Source organism: Corythoichthys intestinalis, chromosome 19 (genome assembly GCF_030265065.1).
Source record: "Corythoichthys intestinalis isolate RoL2023-P3 chromosome 19, ASM3026506v1, whole genome shotgun sequence".
NCBI classification, from domain to species: domain Eukaryota; kingdom Metazoa; phylum Chordata; class Actinopteri; order Syngnathiformes; family Syngnathidae; genus Corythoichthys; species Corythoichthys intestinalis.
The window spans coordinates 11,680,327-11,703,134 of NC_080413.1; the positions used below are offsets into that span (position 1 = coordinate 11,680,327).

Here is a 22,808-nt window from a genome sequence, read left to right on the forward strand (position 1 = left end):
GCTGTTTAAATGTCCCGCCTAATAAGGAAGCGGAGAAGCGAATACTTTCAGTGACTGTTTAGTCGATCTGTAAAACACATGGAGTGAGATTTAGCGCTAAATCTGAGCCCTCCTATTGGTTTACAGATCGCAGGTTAGCCTCCCAGCCCCGCCCCCAACTCTTGTAGTTTGTCAGAGGGGACGCTCTACAGCTCCTTTGCTTTCTGTGGTGGGTCGCTTGAAGGACTATTAGACTAAACTTACTTTCCACAATGGCAGCAATACTCCGCTCCGTGCTGAATAAGGTAACGCATATAAAAAGCGTTCAAGTGTCACATTCTGGGCTAGCCTATTGAAGCTAACCAGCTTAGTGCTAGCTGTTAGCACGCGATGCTGCTCAGTGTATCAATGAGACTTGTTAAATCGACTATATACGGTGCATTTGCATAAGAATAAGCACAAAACCAAGCTGAGTTTTAATTTGTATGTGTTTTAATACCTTCCAGACACCTGCCGTGCAGCTGGGACGTATGTGCTACTCGTCTGTGGTAAGAAGTACATTCCCAGGTTGCACTTTGCTGATTTTGTAACTCCCTGACACGTGAACGTCACACTGACGAGGGTACTTCACGTCACCCGCCAAGCACTTTTCATTGCAAAAAAAGCATGAACCCTTCCTGTGAAACAAAAGTCCCGCTCAAATCATAGTTTGTTGATGTCATGATATTTTCCACATAGTGCAAATACATTCAAATTGCAAAATTCAGAGGTGATGGACCAGGTATATTCAGGTCCCCACTGAAATTTCAAGTCGAGTCACAACCTTTAGTCTCATAGAAGTAGCTTGTCTGAATTGCCTGCAGGTGTGGGTGTGAATACTTGTTTTTATCTATCGGTGTCGTTCCAAAAGTCACAGTACATGTAGTCCCGGTTACGAACGAGTTCCGTTCCTAAGCTTGCTATGTAACCTGAATAGCGTACCGCACGAATGCTATTTTTAGACCGTGACGTCACCATCATAACGCGGAAGTGGGTCATTATAGACAAATGAAGGATGTTTTCATACGTTTCCCGAAACCAAAAACTCAGGAAAAAATGTTAAGAATGGATCGACTTGCGCAGACGTCCAAAAGACCAATTTAACGCCAGCAAGGTGAAGCCATTCACATTTCGTATGCAGTAAACATTTTGTTGGGGGCCATGCTTCTACAGAGGATGAAGAGGTAAGCCATTTTGATATTTTTACTTATTTTTTAGCGCGGCGTTTTGCAGTGCTGTTTTTGTCCGACAATGAATGACCTGAAAAAAATTGAAATGGGATCTGACTCCCACTGTTACTTACCTTTTCTGTTGTAAAAAAAAAAAAACAACAACAAAACAACTTCAGTAAGGGGAAATGTAAGTAAATTATAGAATTAAGATTTGTTATCAATGAAAACATTTAAAGTGTTCGTTGGTTGTTGTTTTCCGAAATTCCCGGGTTCGCGGTGAGTCAGCAACCAACACACTTTTGCTCAATAGACAATGTTTATTGATTAGAAAATGCAGAATAAATGAGATTTATTGATTACAAACCCACAAGAGCAAGCAAACAAGTATCAAAAACAAGCATAACAAATGGCAACGATGACGCTAGATTTGGGTTTGTCAATTCCAGAATCCCCGTGCTACCGTTACAGCACAACAAAATGTTCCTTAACAAAGAAAAGCCCTTACCGTGACAAATGAGCGGGGAGCCAAACGCTCCGGAAAAGCGGCGAAGGAACACAGCCAAGCGACCCGTACGTAATCCTCTGGCAGACTTCTGGGGAGTGGGGGGAGCCTCCCGACTCTTATAGGTACGTCTGACGCGGGGACACGGGTGGCCACTCCCTGTCCCCACGAAAATGCACCACCCAAACTGGTGAGACCCCCCCTCAAGGGTATGAGATTCCACCCCAGTTGAGGCTCCCAGCGGTTAACTTAAATAAACATTCTACTTTATCTCGTGAGATTCCCTCCTAGCTATAGAACTCAGGCGCGTACTATGGTGCAAAACAAGTTATCTCGTGAGATTCCTTACTCAAGCGCGTCTCCTAACTATGGGAACAAGGTGAAAAACAATAGAAGTTGTTACAATCTATGTAACAGAAGCAATCATACATCACAAAGGCATAATGTGCTAATGTTAAGGCATCACATAATATTTTCCCCAATCAGTTGTCACTGAGTAGCATTTGCAATCACTGCACAAAAATAGCAATGTAAATTGCCCCAAGAATGGTCAGAGACATAAGACAACCAGAGGATATAATATATAAGAAAGACAGGGCATATGGTGGTCAAGGATAGATTGTTGAAACAGGAGAATTTCATTGTCAGTGGCGCAAGGTAATGCATACAAAATAAAGTTGTCGATACTCTGGATCAGGTCGGCTCTTTTTTCCCGTCTTTTTCCAGCCCTTGACACTCAAGCCATCTCTTTAACTCAGTACTTCTCAAATAGTGGGGCACGCCCCCCCAGGGGGGCGCAGAGCGATGCCAGGGGTGGCGCGTGTGACCTCGGGGAACATGCTTTTTTTTTTTTTTTTTTTTTTTTTTTTTTTTTTTTTTTGCGGTACTACAATAAAGTGTACTTGCATATCCACTCAGTGGGTGGCAGTGGCGCTCTCATTTTCAAAGTGCGCGCAGTATTTTTGAAGTAAGCAAGAGCACACGGAAGAGACTCATGAATGAAGAGCTGGAGAGCTGTGCGCCGTTTTCGAAAGCCGTTTTCCGGCCGGACTCACACAGCGACCCACTGTCTTCTCCGGTTCTCACGTGTCCGCCCGAAAAGTGCCATTGTCGGCTTGGGATCGTCACAACGACCACCCTCACCTACGGTTCTCCCTCGGCCGCCGAGAATGCGCGTTTTTCGGGCCATTTGCCTTTTAGCTTTGACATTTAATACAGTGGTAAACGAGGAAAGACCACTGTTTACTGTGTCTAAAAATTATTATAGCGGACAGCCGGAAGCCAAATCAATTAAGACGCCACTTAAAGACATTAGACCCCAATCTCATTGATAAGCTGCTTGGTTGTTTTTCAGCAAAAACGTGCCGAATATTGCCAACAATCATCCCGCTTTGTCAGTGATATATCAGTAAACCAGTGAGCACTGTTAGCATGCTCAGTGCAGTATAACCCCACATCATTGCAAACTGGAGGTGAAATTGGGAGCAGCGAGCAGCGAAAATAAAAACTGTCCTTCTGTCCAAAGACACTTTTTTTTTTCCTTCTATTCAGTTCTGTTTTTTTCAGTCAAATTTTTTTGTCATATTGTCCTCATGAGTTAATGTTTTTAATCAATTTGAATTTGTTAGTATTTACTGCTTTTATTTTTCAGTATCAAATGGTCAAAAATGTACCTTGAGTGTATTTTTACAGTTTGGATGTGATTTTTTTTTTTTTAATTCAGGCAAATTGATGCGTGTTAAGTCTTTTCTGTTGCAAACAAAACAATGTTAATAAAGTTATACTTTATAAGTTGATCTCAGTTATTTTCTCTAATAGAAAAAAAAAAGGATACAATGTGAGGCAGAGGCGTACTTGTAATAGACAAATGATACTATTTACAATGGCGGCAGAGTTTGGGGGGGGCGCGAAACATTTACGTCTTCCTTGGGGGGGGGGGGGGGGGCGTAACAGAAAATAATTGAGAAGCACTGCTTTAACTGAACATTTGTATGTTCTTTCACATCTTTACCAGTGAATTTGGCACCAGGGACATCATTTTTGGACAGAATTTGTAGTTTAGCTCACTAAACATCTCGTTCGTACGCTATTTCCATGCATTTACCATTAGGGGCAAACGAGAGGTTGACCCGCCTAGCAGCAATTGCTAACGTCATGAATATTAATGGGCAAAAGTGACGTGTTGCTTGAGGTATGCCATTTCCGCGCAAGTCGGAATTAACCCTTTAAGAACCCCAAGATACCCCCTGAACCTCAAAATACCTGTCCAAAAACATGTATATACATCATATACTGTGAGGTATGTTGTATTAAATGCCGTTATATAAAATCATTATTCGGGCTTAAAAAAAAAAAAAAAAAAAAAAAAGCCGTGAGTGAGCAGCCTTGCTAAGAGAAAAGGGCGCTGTGGAAAGAATTCGGAGACGAGAGAAGGGGGACATCATGGCTGGTCAGGTCGCCAGCGTCGTCTCTGTTAGCGCGAGCTCGCCATCCAACCTTAAAAAAACACAGATCGAGACTCTCAAGAGGAGTTTATGCCGGGGGGAAGCAGCAGCAGCGGAACCCACTCCTAACGCCTTTCTCAGTCCGAAAACACTTAGCAAGTGACTCGACACCAAAACAGGAAGTTACCATGGAAACGAACACATACCGGGAACCTTTCTGGCATTTTCAATTTAAAATGCTCTTGGTACATAACTACAATATTCATCATTCTACGTACATTATAAGGCAACAACAAAATAGTAACGCACAGACACTAAGGAAACTAACTTTAATCAGATTACTGGTTTGAAAAAAATGACCGTGTTAGATGACTCGTTACTGAAAGAAAATATTCAGACTTACAACACTGGTCCTGACATGGCAAGAACTAGGTAATGTTTATGTGACTTAAAAAAAAAAAGACTGCAGACAGAATGGCGGACAAGACTCAGGCGTAGTAAAGTCGAAATCGTCTAAGTCTGGTACATCGTAACCCGGGGACTACATTTACACTTCCTTTTTCTATTATGTTTCAGCTATCAATTAAACATGTGCATCTTTCAGCATTTGACTTCATAGGCTTGTTCAGTCAGCTGAGAACAGGTCAGGGTTAGGGACCAGTTACCCTCACCACTTCTGACACGAGTGCTATAGCCATTAAAATGTCTATAAAAATATAATGGTTCTTCATAAACTATGTATTGAATCTCTACTTCATGTGACTGTGTGTGTGTGTGACCTTTTTAGCCCACCACGAAGCTGTTCATTGATGGAAAGTTTGTAGAGTCCAACACGTCGGAATGGCTTGACATTCACAACCCTGTGAGTATTTATAGATGTTTACGCTGGCTTTGTTGTGTTATTAAAGGAAGTTTTGGGAGATAAAAACAAGTGAAAGGATATCTAAAGCCGCGGCAACATTCTGGCAAGCTTTCAGTTGCTCTTAAATAGACGAGTCAAATTTACAACATTGTAAAAGACCCCAAAAACATTTTGCTGTAAATGCTAATGCATTAGAAGTAACGACTTCCCCACATCGGTAGCAGTCGGCAAGTCTGAATGGACTGTCTCTGCCCCCGCGCAACCCTCGCAGGCCACTAATGAGGTGGTAGGCCGCGTTCCGAAAGCCACCCAGACAGAGATGCTGGCCGCCGCCGAGTCATGCTCCCGTGCGTTCAGCTCTTGGTCGGACACGTCCATCCTCAGCCGCCAGCAGATCTTCCTACGCTACCAGCAGCTAATCAAAGACAACATTGTAAGAAGTCTTATACATGTGCAAATATTGTTGTGTTTACATTTTGCTTATCCTTGTCTGTCTCTTTGTTTTATTTTAGAAAGAGCTAGCCAAGATGATCACACTGGAACAAGGAAAGACTCTGGCAGATGCTGAAGGCGATGTATTCCGAGGACTGCGTGAGTAAAGAGTCCTAAATCGTCCATACGAATACTTTTTCCCCCATAGGAATATTTTGCTTTAGGGTAATAAAACAAAACAAAAAACAAGTGCGTTCACATGGAAACGCATTCTAAAGCTATAATCCGTAACGCTATTCAAAATCATCACCAACTTGAAAAAAAGTCATTTGCTAAAAAGGCGAGGAAAGGAAGGTATTGTGTATCTGTGTAAAGCATCTTTTTGAATAGCAAAAAAGTTAAGTGGAGTCTGTGTGATTATATCGTACTTCAATAAATGGTTTGAAAATATGGCCATTTTTGCTAATGAGAAAGCTCTAAGAGTCATTTGCAGAAAAGGTGAATCACAGAAAAGGAGACCAATATAGTGGTGTTAACTCCCTCAGTACCATTAAGTCATTTACTCCCAGCCATTTTCACCAGAGCAAGGCCCTTCGCTCCCGGCCGTTTTACTGGATTTTGACTGATTTTGCAAGCCCCGCAGAAAATTCTGTTTTATTCCTATATAAACACGGAACCCACCAAAAGAAAGATTAGACTCTCTTCTTTCAGCAGCAAAAAAAGTAAGTTAATATCTTTTTCTATTCTTTAGAAATCAGCAGTAGAAAATAGCTTAGTTTGAGCAATTTTCCAATTTCTGATGAAAAAACAGAGAAATTGAGCTTTTTGTGAAAGCATACATTTCAAACATAACTTTAACGCAGCTATTTTTTGCTTTAGTTACATCCCAAACATCTGAATAATGTTTTCCTTTTACAAAATATCATAAAGAACAAAACAAATAGAGCTTTTGATAGCAAGGTAACAATTTATTTACACATAACAGATGACGCTGTTGTCGCCACGACAGCCGGGTAAACTTTTCCCTCATCACTGCCTGTCTCATAAAGATGGATTTTTTTTTAGTCTCTGCGGGGTCTGCTTAGCAAGCAGCACGGACTGAATGGCATCTTCCGCTGCACTGGTGGTCCCGGTCGTTCTGCTCGGTCGTCCGCCGCCGCTCCGACCGTACGGCCCGGCCGTTCGTTGCTGTTGAATCGGGTTGCGGGGCTGACCAAATGGGCTACTGCCCTCCAGTGGCCAGTTTTATTGCTTTAAAATGGTGTTTTTCAAAAACCAGAAGCCATTCATGTACGAATGTTTAGTTTAGTTTACATATTTAAATGTTCAGATATTAAAATTTGAATGACGCAAAATAATGTTTTTTTCTCTGAAATATATTGTTATAATCATTTGTTTCAGATGTACTGTAATTATTTTCTGTTTAGAAATTAATTCGGTTTTCAAAAAGTGTTTTTTTCAAACTTTTCTTGAAAAAGAGGGGGTCGTCTTATAATTAGGGCCGTCTTATATTCGGCCCAATATAGTACTCCTACATTGGCAAAATCTTGACTCGGATCTATCTTTAAATGATGAAACAGTTTTAAAACTTTCACATGTTGAAAGTAGACAGAAGAGAAATTATGGAATAACAAGAGCAATTTAAAGTGCTTGTGACACGAAAAAGCATGTTTATTTCATAATACACGCGGTATTTTATGCTCCTGAATGATATGGACCGCTTGGATGTGTGTAGAAGCGATCGCTCTATTTATTTAGTTTTTTGAATCCCGCGCCAGGAAAATGAGTGACTTCCGGCTTCGGTCTCGCATTGAGGAGGAGGGCGCTGTGACGTGTACGATAGAAGACGTCCTCTTCACGCTACAGTGTACTGTTGTGTATGAGGACGAAGGATTCAGCTGATTTTGCGGATTAATACTTTTATTTTTTGCATCACGCCAGCCAAACGGCTGCAGAAAAATCATTCTGTATGCGGGAGAGGTGTATGCGCCTTTTTGGAGTTTCAAAAGGTTCCCATTCACCGTGGATATTTACTGTGGGACCATTGGACTTACAAGGAAGTGAGTAAACATCTTGTTTTGTATTATGTCAAATACGAATACAGTGATTACAAAGTAAACACTATAAAATTCCTTTAAATAAAGGACTACTTATGTTTGATCATTGATAGGCATGTAAAAAGCTATCCTCACGCTCATTAGCAGTTAGCTGTTAGCACGTTAGCTACACAACAATTCCAGCCACCCTCCTCCAGGGAACGAACTGTAAATTGCTCTCCGCCGGGCGGTTTGCCGATCCGCAAAGAAACTCGACAACCGGGTCGTCATGTCAAATAATCCAGGCTAGTTATGTGTGATTTTCCACTTCGAAGACTTTGAAACATCCCTCGGTTCGGGTTAGCATGTCGGCTAGCTGTCACTCCTTCTGGTCTGTTTACATTCTCCGAAGCCGGGGAAGGGAAATGACATATGTCCAATTTAGGTGTCATAAAATATCGTTCGGCAGGTGTGACAGTATAGGTAAAGTCGACTGTTTTGACCATTATGGAGTAATTTTGCCATGTCGTCTTGAATAAATGGATTTTTATTATTTTATATTCCATTTAGCACAAGTTATTTGTCATGACCATGCCATTTATTTAGCAATTGGGGAAAGTACTTGGGTAAAAAGAATATCCTGTAAAAATATTGAAGTAAAGAGACAGAAACAATGACATTTTGCCGCTCTCTTCGTCGCGTTTTCCTCATTGTGAATAGTTCCCCCTCGACGGGCTGACTGGTCCTTCTCAAGCCATTTATATAGCTATTGGGGAAAATACTTGGATAAAAAGAATATCCTGTAAAAATATTGGGAGTAGAGAGACTGAAACAATGACATTTTGCAGCTCTTTTCGTCTCGTTTTCCTCGTTCTGAACAATTCCCCCTCAATGGGCTGAATAGTAAAACCGATGAGCCTAGTCTACCGCTGACGTCATCCACCTGTTGGGGACGCTAAAGCCCTATAATTGTAGGCGTGGCTAACCGGCAGATTAAAAGACTAATTTCTCGTCATCTGCGCTTTGCTAAATTGTTGTATATGGTCGAATCGTCTCAAAATATGATTCTAATTCACATAATAATGCCATTTAAGACTTTTTTTCTGGTGTCGTATGCTCTTTAAACAACTTTAACGGTTGATTCACAACATTAAATTAATTGAATGTCGTTTAAAGTTGCTGATACAGAATGGGGACTTGAGTATTTTATTCACTGTTTTGAACTGTTAACTTGATACGAAATATTAAAAGCAGCTTTGTTGTGCATCAATAATCGATTTATAATGGAATCGTAACCTCTGAATCATAAGCCCAAGATTCCCACCTCTAGCGGAAACGATAACGCTCTCTGGAAAAGTTTTTACGTTGTAACCGCCGTTGTCGTGTCAACGGTCCCATGGAAATAAGGGCAAATCAAGGACTCTGCTCAATTCATCTTCAAAATAATACTTTTATATAGCGATAGAAACGATAAAAAAGCTGGCAAAGGTGATTGCCAAACCAACAGATGGCACGACCAACCATAAAACACGAAGTCGCTTCAAGCAATTAGAAGAACTGAAAGAAATCACTTGTGGGAAAATGCGCAATGACAAACCCAATTGTGGCTTATCAAACTAGAAAAAAAACCCAGAGAAGTGAGTATATTTGCAGCGCAACATTCCATCGATTTAAATGACAGTCCGCATATTGACAAAATACCAAAAATGGGAAGCGAAAAGGGAAATGAGCTCTTATTGATCAATTAAAATTCCCCTCGGGGAAGTGTTTTTCTTGACTTCCTGGCGTTATTCATCTACAAGGATTGATGTTTTTCCAGTAAAGACAGCTGCACAGCGGATTGCTGCGCGAGGCTTCCTAAGCGTCCCAGTGAGCTTTTTATGTGCGTCGTCTCGCGATTGATCGCTTCTGGCCGCTTAATGGGCCGCGATAAAAACACAATTTCGCGTTCTCTCTCCCTGTCTTTCTCTCTTTTTATTTCTGATGACCGGAACAGAAATCCAGCGCCGCCGCCTGTCGCTCGCTCATTCACTGTAAAACGCGACGTCAGCTAATGTTGCTAGAATGACGCAGTCGTTTTTCAAGTTTTCTTTACTATTACTGTACCCAAATTACAGGAAAACACGCACAAATTTAAACATGAAGCTACTAAGGTAGTCATTCCATAGACTTCACTATCAGTTGACGGGACGTGGGGCCGCTCCGGAGGGGGCCTATTTTCAAAAACTTGAAATTCAAATATTTTCAAAACCAACGACCTAAAACCAAAACAGGCACCTCCCTTAGGCGTATATGAGTCTCCATGAGCAGCAGCATAAAAAAATTCTGTGTGCTGGATGAAATTTAACCACGGGCTGCATTTGTCCCGTGGGCCGGACTTTGGACATGTCTGCTCTAGAAACACTCCTACCTGATTGTATGCACTAAAACATTCGTCCTGTTTCAACGTAAATCCGGCGTTAGAACGCAGCATGTGTTTGAGTTTATCGCAGTGAAAGCTTTCACGATGCTCTGCCTGGCCCGGCCCCCTACAGGAATGCGTGGCGCAATGTCTGTAGGAGCTGTCTTGTCAACTGATAGTGAAGTCTATGGTCATTCTGTTGTGACGCTATCATTTCAGGCCAATATTCCAAAGCTTGCACTTTTCTACTATTGAATTTTTCCCATCTATATATTTTTTTGGCCGGCTCTTGCGGCTAAATCAACACAGACGATTAATCTGCGTCTCCTTCCCGTCAGTCCTGTTGAGGAATTAAGATCCGCTCGCCAAATTGTTGCTTGGCGCAGCGCTTGGCAACAACGTAACGAATGGTTTTCCATTATCAGCAGGAACACAGGCGACGGCATGTGCAGGTGCGACGTCAGGGTGAGGATTTACTCGCGCGCCGATTCCTCTTCGCTTTCACAAGTTTCATTTTACGCAGGCAGTCAACTGCTAAAGCCAGGAGGCTGAATGCATTACAGTTTTTGTTCACAGGTTTGTGGAGTGTTGACACCGTCGTTTGTCAGTGTATTTTTGAGAACGGGCGCATTTCAATGGAGTGGGAAATATCAACTAGTTTCTGTACAAGCTGCGTTTTATTCGTTTGTATGTTTTTGTATGTATAAAACGCTATATATTTTTTTCAGAATTTATGTGTTTGTGTGGAAACCTTGTTTGAAGTAAATCTTTGGCTGCCATTGACGGAAATAGATGTCTTATCCATTTGTTCCCTCCCAGTTCAAATAAATGGTTTGGACATCTAGCTAGACATAATTGGATGTTTTTAATATAGATTTTATTTTTTACAAGCTACCATAACACATACTCTGTGAATATTATATGCAGACCCCGTTTGCAATAAATAGAAAAAATAAAAATGGAAAAAAATTAAATATCATGGGAAAGTTCATTTATTTCCATAACAAAAATGTTAACATCATCTAATTTTTTAATTTATATTTTGGGGATTTTTTCCCCCCCAAAAGAAATCAATGTCGACAAAATGGAAAATAATGGAAAAAGTAATTTATTTCCATAGTAAATGTTTCCATATGTTCCATTATATTAAAGTTTAAAAAAAAATTTTTTTTTTAATTTATTTATTATTTTTTTTAACTTTTCCCTCCAAATATTTTAATTTAAAATTGTGGGTCAGCTTGTCGTCTACTGAATGAAGGATCGGGGTTCCTTGTGCCCCCTGTGCCCATTGTTGTTGTATCCTTGGGCAAGATACTTCACCGTACTTGCCTGTCAGAGAACGAGTGGCGTGGATTGGCTGCCTCGCTTCTGTCAGACTGCCCCAGGGCAGCTGTGCCCGCGTGGAGTGAAAAAATAATGCATTGTAAAGCGTCTTTAAGTGTTCAAAAAAAGTGCTATGTAAATCCAAGGCATTATTATTATTAATAATATAAATTGAATGACATGGAAAAGTTCATTTATTTCCATAACAAAAAATCTTTTCTTAATCTTGTAGTTTTTGAAAATTCGATTTTTCGGAGATATGAATTTAAAAAAAAAAATTTGATATTATGGAAAAGTATTTTATTTGCATAATAAATTGTTTCTATTGTATATTTCTAAAATATATATATTTTTGGTAATTTTTTGGGAACTGTGAGTAGTTTAGTAAACTGTGGGTATAGATTAGCATTGAAAAATGTGTTTTTCTCCCCTTAAACCCTGGGGGCTCCAGGAAAAAAATAGAAAAATGTAGAAAAATTAGAACATCATGGACAAGTTCATTTATTTCCATAATAAAAAATGTTTGCATGATATGCAAATTTTTGGAAATGTGATTTTTTCTGTGTGTGTGTGTGTGGGGGGGGGGGGGTTCAAAAGATTAGAATTTCAAAAAATTTGAAAATGATGGAAAACTAATTTATTTCCAGGATTTAAAAAAATAAACGTTTCCATTACATACATTTTTGTAAAGGGTGTGAGCTACCCTGGGCTGCAGTGAATGAGTTAAACTAAAATCATTTTTATGTAAATGTGGGCACGATTTAAAAAAAAACTACACCTAGTGTATGGTTTCATCATGTTTTTGAGACCATACAAAGAATAAATATTTACAATGTGCTATTAATTAGAAGAATTAATTTCAAAATATCTTAAACTGCTTTTAAAAAATATATATGACGTACTCCATGTTATACAGTCCAGGCAATGAATACGGTAAATGACAGTGATTCCCAACTAAAGTGCAGTGGGAGATAATCAGAGGTGCTATGGGAAATTATCCCGTTTCATTTAATTTGTGTGAAAATCAGTCTTGTTTTTATTACAAAATGGTGTATAATGACAGGCCGATTAATTAAATGTTCTTCTATTATATGCCAGGAGGTCCAATAAACTTGTAGATCTACCGCAGGATGTTAATACAACAGAATTATAACTTTGTTATACATTTCAATGACGGTAATTAATATAAAATTGAAATTGTAATACTGTCTTTTGGCAGGTAAATCACAATATTTATTTTGTTCAGCAGTTTAATCAATGGCACTGAAAAAGTCACTCATAAAATAGAGGAAAATCCAACTATCCATCACCTGTATTGTGTTCAAACCCTCTGCATTTTTCTTGAATTTGTTGCCGTCCCCCCGCAGAGGTGGTGGAGCACGCCTGCAGCATCACATCACTAATGCTCGGCGAAACGCTGCCGTCCATCACCAAGGATATGGACACATACACCTACCGCCTGCCCATCGGAGTGTGCGCCGGCATCGCCCCCTTCAACTTCCCCGCCATGATCCCGCTGTGGATGTTCCCCATCGGCATGGTTTGCGGCAACACCTACCTGATGAAGCCGTCAGAGCGCGTGCCGGGATGCACCATGCTGCTGGCCAAAATGCTGCAGGACTCCGGAGCGCCCGATGGAACGCTGAATATTATCCACGGGCAGCACGCAGGCAAGTCCTGTAAATAATGTGAACCTGACGTTTGCTTGGAGAGGGATTTATAATGTTGGTGTTTTTCAACGCAGCCGTCAACTTCATCTGCGACCATCCTGCCATCAAAGCCATTAGTTTCGTCGGGTCCAACCAGGCTGGAGAGTACATTTATGAGAGAGGATCCAAAAACGGGAAGAGGGTGCAGTCCAATATGGTACATACGTGATGCCCTATGTGCTAACTTCATTATTAGGTTGTGCAGATATTTAAACTCTTTGTTGATTTAATCAATACGTTTTTTTAAACTGTTTTTAAATGTAACATTGTGTTATTAAGCTAATAATATTGACAAAATTTACACTGTGTGGGAGTAGACATAGTGTTTTCTAGAGTTGTCCAGTATTATCGGATAGCCGACAATATCGGCCGATAAAAGCATTTTAAAATGATATCGGGTAATGTCGGCATCCATTTTTCTTCATTGGCTCTGGGCTAATATGCATGTTGCCTTCAAAGTGAATGTAGATGCCATCTGCCTGTGTACAAGGGCTGGTCACAGGTTAGTATAGCTTGTTATTTTTCACAGAATGTTTATATGAAAACCCTGAAGTTGTTACATTTATCATTGTTAAAGCATTCAGTGGAGCATCACAGTATAATTAGCCATAATATGTTAAGTCCTCGACCACATATATCCGTATCAGTTTGATGTCGTGTCGGGTTTTTGGTGTTTGACAATAACGGGTTATCGGTTACAAAGTCCTTATCGGACATCTCTTAGCGTTTTCACTTTAGTCACCTACCATTTAGTAATATTGCCTTAAAGGTGTACAGGTGTAATCCTGTAGCAAGAGACTCGAAAATGACATCAGAGCATATTTTGGACACAAATTCATCCCAAATAAGTGACAGAAAAGGCTTAATAATTAAATTAGATCCTGATTAGTCATTCTTTCTCAGCTGCCATGGCCCCGCCCACTAGAACAATCTCCAAATGGCCGAAATGAGCTGCATATTTTTGCAGTGTGCGAGCAGGCTTTCTATTCCCTTGTTGCTATGTGACCATTTTGTCAACATGTACTAGCTAGCAAAGCGCTAGAAAGCTAGGCATGGTTCTGGTTGTGATGTCACAACCGGAATTGCTGAAAAAAGTGGGCACAACCTAATGCACTATTTTGGATAGAACAACTAAAAAATAAAAAAAACATTTATTTGCCAGTTAAGTTTTCTCCATGTAAAATTACATTAGTGCATACATCTATTTTTTTGACATGATGACAATTCATAACATCTTTAATAGGACTAGACTAAACTGCAACTGAAACTGTGTCTTTGTTTTGGTTCAGTATTTCATTTCATTGGATAAAAGGGACACATAGAAAATATTTATTTTCATTACATAAGAAAAATATTGCATAATTTTGTAAAAAATATTTTAAAAAATGACTAGGAAAAAAAAGTACCAAATGTTGAAAAAAGCAAAATTTGTAAATATGAATTTAGATTTGAAGTAAAATATGAATTCATTTGGCAAAAAAAAAAAAAAAAAACAACTACAAAGAATAATATATATGCAAATTGATTTTTGTAGGTTCTTTTTCAGTTGTCTATCACTTTTTAAAATTAATTGCTGGTACCCACAGGACTGGAGTAGAACTTGTATTTTTTTTTTTTTTGAGTAGTTATCTGCACCTTTTGCATTTTTGTTTTCCTTTAAAAGACATTTTTAAATTTCTAAAAAAAAAAAAAAAATGCTAATGAGTGTAATTCTGAAGAAATATTTAAATTTAGTAACATTTTAAATAAAAAAAAAACTTGATTTAGCCTTTAAAGAAATCTATCATCTTATACATTCATATTTTTTTCCTTTTCGTATTCTTGATACTTTTAACAATAGTCTTTCCCACTTTAAAGAAATTCTTGCTTTTACTAAATTGTCATTTATGTTGTTGCAGGGCGCCAAAAACCACGGTGTGGTGATGCCCGACGCCAACAAGGAGAACACCATCAACCAGCTGGTGGGTGCTGCTTTCGGAGCGGCCGGCCAGCGCTGCATGGCGCTCTCCACCGCCATCTTTGTGGGCGAGTCTCGCGAGTGGCTTCCAGAGCTAGTCGAGCGTTCCAAATCACTACGCGTCAACGCAGGTACATACCTTGTTTTTCCTGAATTTTATTAAAGCGTTTTTGATTAACTGCTGAAAATGTGAAGGCGACCAGCCCGGCGCCGATGTTGGCCCGCTCATCTCACCCGAGGCCAAGGCCCGCGTGGAATCTCTGATCCAGAGCGGCGTCGCCGAGGGCGCCCAGCTGCTGCTGGACGGCAGGAATGTCAACGTCAAAGGTTACGAAAACGGCAATTTTGTGGGACCCACCATCTTGGGAAACGTGACGGTGAGCGTTCTGTCAAAATGAGTGAAAATTTCATTTTTAGCGCTTTCGGTTCCCGAATAGTAATTATGGGCATCTATTTAAAAGTTATTTGAGCAGTATGTGTTGTGTTAGTTAGTAAAAGAGGGAGATTGATATTGAACGTACCCATTGACAGCAATAGACGTCCAATTCGTTTTAACTGGGAGGGGCTGGAAGTGATCGTTCGAACGATTAGACAAAGAATTAGGCTATGTGAGGTTATAATACAAAACAAATGCATGAATAAAACTCTTAGATCAGAAATAAACACGAGCCGCAGTTATTTGAATTTTTGATTCCTTTTTTGTTTCAATTTATTACAATTTGTCTTTATTTTTTTTATTTATTTTTTATTTTTATTTTTAAATTTTATTTTGAAATATTTCTATGTATTTATTACAGCTTTTTTAATTTGCATATTTTTTTAGAATTCTTTTTTACTTATTACTCTTTAAATAATTGATTTTTCTTCCCGAAAAGAGATGCTTCAATAAATTCAATCATTTTAGTTAAAATTATATTTTTATATATATTAAGCCTGAACGATATATCGTTTAAACATTGCCATCACGATGTGCGCATGCGCGATAGTCGCATCGCAAGGACGTGCAATAGTTGTTTTTTTTTCAATCCACAAGCCTTTGTTCTGCTTCATTCGCTCACACAGCCTCACTCACCCCCTCTCCCAGCTCTGTCACTGCGGCACTTGCTTATTAAAGTTAACGATGTCTTTGAGCTTGCCAAAGAAACGGACTTCACACGGGCAGCAATCTGTCAATCATCGTTTAACTTGTTAAACCGTTTCTGCAAGGAAGCGCAGGCTGGAATGAATGTGTGTGTGTTGGGTGTGCGTGCGTGTATGTGTGTGGAGACGTTCGAGACATATAAAATAAACACCAGAAGTGATCAGGAGGAGTTTGTAATTTCTACATGTCACTCCAAGAGTCACAGCCAAGTTACGTAAACAGAAGCATTTAATAATGCCAAGCATTTTTCTTCTACAGTACTTTATTCTTGTTTAAAAATGATTCGGTGGGACAGTTATGTTTAAAACTCATCATAATTATTACACTTAAAGTGCTTAAAAACCGTTTATTAAAATATATAATCATATATATACATTTTTATAAATCATAGTTCAGGGGGAAAAAAGTGAGAAAAAATGTATCTCTTTCCAATGCTAAATCTGAATAAATACATTGAGCACACACACAAATAGAAAAAAAATTGGGGGGGGGGGGGGGGGGCCTGCGCTACTTCGCGGTTTTTCACTTATCGCGGCAGGTTCTGATCCCTATTAACCGTGAAAAACGATGGAATACTGTACACTGTGGTCATGGTGAGTCATCTAAAGTCTTTCCAAACAGCTAATCAAGTCATCTTTTTTTTTTTAATATTGCAATATAATATGGCAGTATATCGCAAACCCTCCAAAAATCGCAGCAATAGTTTTATCCAAAATCGTTCAGGCCAAATATATATATATATATGTCATAGCTCTCTTGAGTCTCCAGTTATTTCTACAACTCTGATTTTTCTCCGATAGAGTGATTGGAACAGATACTTCTTTGTCACAAAAAACATTCATGAAGTTTGGTTCTTTTATGACTTTATTATGGGTGAACAGAAAAAAGTGATATAATCTGCTGGGTCAAAAATATACATACAGCAGCGCTAATATTTGGTTACATGTCCCTGGCCATTTTCACTTCAATTAGGCGCTTTTGGTAGCCATCCACAAGCTTCTGGTTGAATCTTTGACCACTCCTCTTGACAGAATTGGTGCAATTCAGTTAAATTTGGTGGCTTTCTGAGATGGACTTGTTTCTTCAGCATTGTCCACAAGTTTAAGTCAGGACTTTGGGAAGGCCATTCGAAAACCTTAATTCTAGCCTGATTTAGCCATTCCATTACCACTTTTGATGTGTGTTTGGGCTCATTGTCCTGTTGGAACACCCAACTGCGCCCAAGACCCAATCGTCGGGCTGATGACGTTAGGTTATCTTGAAGAATTTGAAGGTAATCCTCCTTCTTCATTATCCCATTTACTCTCTGTAACGCACCAGTTCCATTGGCAGCAAAATAGCCCCACAGCATAATACTACCACCACCGTGCTTGACGGTAGGCATGGTGTACTTGGGGTTAAAGGCCTCACATTTTCTCCTCCAAACATATTGCTGGGCATTGTGGCCAAACAGCTCGATTTTTGTTTCGTCTGACCACAGAACTTTCCTCCAGAAGGTCTTATCTTTGTCCATGTGATCAGCAGCAAACTTCAGTCGAGCCTTAAGGTGCCGCTTTTGGAGCAAGGGCTTCCTTCTTGCACGGCAGCCTCTCAGTCCATGTAGATGCAAAACACGCTTGACTGTGAACACTGACACCTGTGTTCCAGCAGCTTCTAATTCTTGGCAGATCTGCTTTTTAGTGATTCTCGGTTGAATCGTCACCTTCCTGACCAATTTTCTCTCAGCAGCAGGTGATAGCTTGCATTTTCTTCCTGATCGTGGCAGTGACAAAACAGTGCCATGCACTTTGTACTTACAAACAATTGTTTGCACTGTTGCTCTTGGGACCTGCTGCTGCTTTGAAATGGCTCCAAGTGACTTTCCTGACATGTTCAAGTCAATGATTGTTCAAGTCAATAATCACTCACAAGAAATTGCTAATTCGTGTTGCTGTATGTATATTTTTGACCCAGCAGATTTGATCACTTTTTCTGTTCACCCATAATAAAGTCATAAAAGAACCAAACTTCATGAATGTTTTTTGTGACAAAGAAGTATCTGTTCCAATCACTCTATCGGAGAAAAATCTGAATTGTAGTAATAACTGGAAACTCAAGAGAGCCATGACATTATGTTCTTCACAAGTGTATGTAAACTTTTGACCACAACTGTGTGTATATATATATATATATATATATATGTTTTTTTTTTTTTTTACTGATTATTGCAAAATACATGCGGGAAAAACGAATACTACAATTGAATATCAAATGGGGGCCGCACAATATCACCCCATGGGCCACAAATTTACCCCTGGGCCGCAGGTTTGAGACTATATGAATGTCATCCGAACCTTTAAAAACAAAACAAAAAACATAATAATACGTCGTGCATTCATTTGCTGCAATTGACGGTGATAGATGTCTAATCCATTTGAACTTGGAGGGCGGACAGTGATTTATCATGTTTCAGTTAGAATATCACATAAATAGTGCGACCATGTGCAAAAATCACCACAAACAAAACTGTCCTAACACTTCAACATTTGCTTTCTTTTGCTGCGGGTAGGGTACTTATTCAAACAGAACGAAAGTTCCGCCGCATTGTACTCTGTGTTCCCACAGCTGTTAAGTCTTGGGTCCCCCCCACTGAGCTTATATCCCGAGGAAGCTGATAAAATACTTTTTTACGCTTTCACCGAAGCATAAAAAGTTTGAACTTTTAAGCGGCTGCAGGCAAAGAATTTATTTTATGGCATTTAATGATGTCTGCAGCCGGACATGACGTGCTACAAGGAGGAGATTTTCGGGCCGGTGTTGGTGGTTCTGGAGGCTGACAACCTGGACGACGCCATTGCCATGATCAACAACAACCCCTACGGAAACGGCACGGCAATCTTCACCTCCAATGGAGCCACGGCGCGTAAATACACGCACGAAGTGGACGTTGGCCAGGTTAGATCATCACGTTATCTAAACAAAACAAGCCATATGGCCCGCTGTCTACTTGTGCTAGGTTGTCGGGGTCAAGTTTCGTTAAATCGACACATAAGAAACCTCGAAATCATGACTTCCCCATAATTGTTTATGTATACTGGAGGGATTTATTGAGCTGTATGGCCCGGCGTTGCTCGGGATTGTGTAATGTGAATGCAATACAACCGAATGGTGGATAAAACATACTTTCCTTAGAGATGCAGCTGGAATGTAGTAATGGTACAAGGACACCATAAAAGGGGTTAGCGTGCAATCGCTTTTTCATCACTGTGTGCAGTATTGTGGCGAGCGACGTGGAGAAGAATGAGACAGTTTTAATGTTTCACGCTTGCTGCTCTTGTGCCCCGTACAACGCACGACCCTAAGAGACAGCGCCTTTATTGGACAGAGACCACCAGAACATAACAACAGCAACCACCATTCCCAGTCGTGGTTGCCACGGCAACCCATGAACCATTGCGGGCGTAACACATCGTAAATAACAGTCGCAAGAAACACGTGTTTTGCCCAAAAGATGGCGCTTTTGCCTCCACATTCAGAAATTTTCTATGCTCATTTTTGGGAGTTGCGAATTTTCTGCAGTAAATGGTGGGCCAGAGAGATGAAACCGATCTACACTACTGGCCAAAAGTATTGGCACCCCTGCAATTCTGTCAGATAATGCTCAATTTCTCCCAAAAAATGATTGCAATTACAAATGCTTTGGTAGTTATATCTTAATTTATTTTGCTTGCAATGAAAAACACAAAAGTGAAAAGAAAAATAATAAATCATATTTTACACAAAACTCCCAAAATGGGTCGGACAAAGTATTGGCACCCTTTGAAAAAATCATGTGATGCTTCTCTAATTTGTGTAATTAACAGGATCTGTTACTTACCTGTGGCACATAACAGGTGGTGGCAATAACCGAATCACACTTGCAGCCAGTTAAAATGGATTAAAGTTGACTCAACCTCTGTCCCGTGTCCTTGTGTGTACCACATTGAGCATGGAGAAAAGAAAGAAGACGAAAGGACTGTCTGAGGACTTTAGAAGCAAAATTGTGAGAAATCATGGGCGATCTCAAGGCTACAAGTCCATCTCCAAAGACCTGAATGTTCCTGTGTCTACCATGCGCAGTGTCATCAATACGTGTAAAGCCCATGGCACTTTGGCTAACTTCCCTAAATATGGACGTAAAAGAATAATTGATGAGAGATTTCAACGAAAAATTGTGCGGATGGTCGTACTATCCGTCGGCGTCTGAATGAAAAGGGACTATGGTGGGATACCCAGGAAGACCCCACTCCTGACCCAGAGAAGAAAAAAAAGCCCGGCTGAAGTTTACCAAAACTTACCTGAGAAAGCCAAAAACATTTTGGAAGAATGTTCTCTGGTCAAAAGTAAAGCTTTTAGGGAAAACGAAAAAAAAAAAAAAAACGAGGCCTTCAAAGAAAAGAACACGGTCCCCACAGTCAAACATGGCTGAGATTCCCTGATGTTTTGGGGTTGCTTTGCTGCCTCTGGCACTGGACTGTTTGACCGTGTGCATGGCAAAATGAAGTCTGAAGACTACCAACAAATTTTGCAGCATAATGTAGGGCCCAGTGTGAGAAAGCTGAAATGATGTCGATCGTTTGTGCTGTAAAAAGTTTTGTTTGTACAGCTATCGTTTTTAAGATATTTACAATTATTTTATCGGTCATTTTGAGGTCAACCAGCCCCCCATTTTGATTAAAAATGGTGTCAGTCGTTTATGCTTCGCTTGTGCTGGTTTGTCCTGTAAAAAGTTTTGTTTGTACTGCTATCGTTTTTGAGATATTCAGATATTAATTTGGAGTGATGACGTCAATCGCAGCTCCTCCATCGCGGCTGATAGAGCGTACCAACTCTCAATAACAGAGGGGTGTCCTAACAAAAACGGACAGTTCCGTTTATATATAAGTACAGATATAGATAAATAAGACAAGGGAATCCTTGTGTGATAATTGTGGTTGTACGCAGATTGGCGTGAACGTTCCCATTCCCGTCCCCTTGCCGATGTTTTCCTTCACCGGTTCCAGAGGCTCTTTCAGGGGCGACACCAACTTCTACGGCAAACAGGTCTGTGAAATATCCGAAATAGTCCATTTGCCATCGTAAAGTAAATTCATCAATGCAAAGAAAATGTTACTGTGGTGTTCATGCCTGCAGGGAATCCAGTTCTACACGCAGATCAAGACCGTGACGTCGCAGTGGAAAGCCGAGGACGCCACCCTCACGAGCCCGGCCGTCACCATGCCGACTATGGGACGCTAAACCTCCTGCCCCGCCTTCAGTGACTTTGACATGTGCCTTAAGACAAAACATGACATGGGAATGGAGGATGGCTCTTTTTCATTAAATGTAGAAAATTGATTTGGTAGGTGGGTTTAGTCAAAGGCTGGCAAGCAAACAAGTCGAAATCCACACGCCTCCTATGGAGAAACTGTTGTCGGTTCTCATTGATGTTGTGCGATGCGTGTAATCCTTTCCTGAGTCTGTTTGCTTTCGTTCCTTTAAGCCCGCAGGAGCAATCATATATCAAGATTAACCTCTGAGCAGTCAACAAGATGTCTTCCACCGACAAGAGCTTCACTGCACATATGTCAAAACGCTATATATACGTAGGTGTACGTGTTCTCACGCTAAATGTGATTACGCACTTTCGTCTGCGATACATCAGAAATCCTGTATAAGACACCGTGCTGTCTGCTCTGTGTCAGATTTACATTCAACGGCAATAAATTGCAGTGGTTTATTCGTTTTTATTGATGTGTTGTCTTTTTGTTCGGAAATCCTGCATTGAGCAGTCTGAGCTAATTCACAGACTAGCTAGTAGATTTCTAATTCTTAGTCCTTTAAAGACTGGATGAAATGATTAAATGCTACAAGGGCTAATTTGTGCCAACATTATCCACGGCTTCATTAGTTAATTTACTGTTGAAGTGAGGTTATTAACACTACATTGATTATAAAATCCAGTCATCCATTTTATATACTGTAGTGCTGTTCCTCAATAGAGAGCCTATCCCAACTGATTTTGGGTGTGGGGTGGGGTTTACGTTGAATTGGCTGCCAGCCAATCACAGGTTAAGTATAAATATAAAACCTCAACTCACCTTTCTAAAATGCAAGGTTAATGTACATACTCTTATGCTGCATTCGAGGAAGGTGGGAACTCGGGAGTTTTCCAACTTCAGGAAAATATCATTGGACCGCCAACTGGAATTAGCTTCAAGAATGTATAGATATTTTTATATTGACTTTTAGCAGGGGTGAGGCAGTTTACAGTGTGTGCTATTTATCTCAGCCAACAATTTTTTCTCCACTATTTGATCGCTTACGAGAAGGCAGGTTTGCTGGACGTTAAAATGTCTATGAATGGCCGAAATTAAAAAAACAATTTGTCGCGATCAACTGCCTTTGTTGTTTACAGTCGCTCGGAACACCTTGAGGTCGCAACTGGTACCTTACGAGTGGGATAAGTCCGATTTCCCACCTGCCAGCAATGCAGCACCGGTGAAACAAAAAATATACATTTACGAATATACGTATTAAAATTATTTCGGGTTTGCACAAGGGCGTAGGTTTGCATAGGGACGGTAGGGGCATGACACTACCAACTTTTCAGGATGCTCAAATTATCCCCACCAACTTTTAAGCAACCTTATTTGCATTTTATAATGAGTTCAGTTATATAGGTAATTTAGATTGCCTTCCCATATGTTTTAAGGATACAATTGACCCTAACATTACTAAGTGATTTTTTTTTCATTATGTTCAGACTTATATTTACCGCTTTTTCACTTGCTGAATGTGCTAGTCCATTTTT

At 40.1% G+C, this 22,808-nt stretch overlaps 1 protein-coding gene across 1 annotated transcript; it reads left to right on the forward strand.

The window, feature by feature from the left end:
- Positions 1–126: 126 nt before the first annotated feature.
- Positions 127–21,747, forward strand: LOC130907959 (methylmalonate-semialdehyde dehydrogenase [acylating], mitochondrial-like). Its single transcript, XM_057823519.1, has 12 exons — positions 127–284; positions 486–527; positions 4,924–4,998; positions 5,270–5,431; positions 5,511–5,589; positions 12,558–12,860; positions 12,935–13,056; positions 14,798–14,987; positions 15,052–15,233; positions 18,752–18,931; positions 20,960–21,058; positions 21,149–21,747. The coding sequence occupies exons 1-12, from the start codon at positions 252–254 to the stop codon at positions 21,251–21,253; spliced, it is 1,572 nt and encodes a 523-aa protein (XP_057679502.1). The 5' UTR covers positions 127–251; the 3' UTR covers positions 21,254–21,747.
- The last annotated feature ends 1,061 nt before the right edge of the window (positions 21,748–22,808 follow it).

Coding starts and splice junctions, on each gene's coding strand:
- LOC130907959 (XM_057823519.1), top strand. CDS start 252: ATGGCAGCAATACTCCGCTCCGTGCTGAATAAG. Junction 285..485: donor TCCGCTCCGTGCTGAATAAG/GTAACGCATATA, acceptor AATACCTTCCAG/ACACCTGCCGTGCAGCTGGG. Junction 18,932..20,959: donor ACGAAGTGGACGTTGGCCAG/GTTAGATCATCA, acceptor GGTTGTACGCAG/ATTGGCGTGAACGTTCCCAT.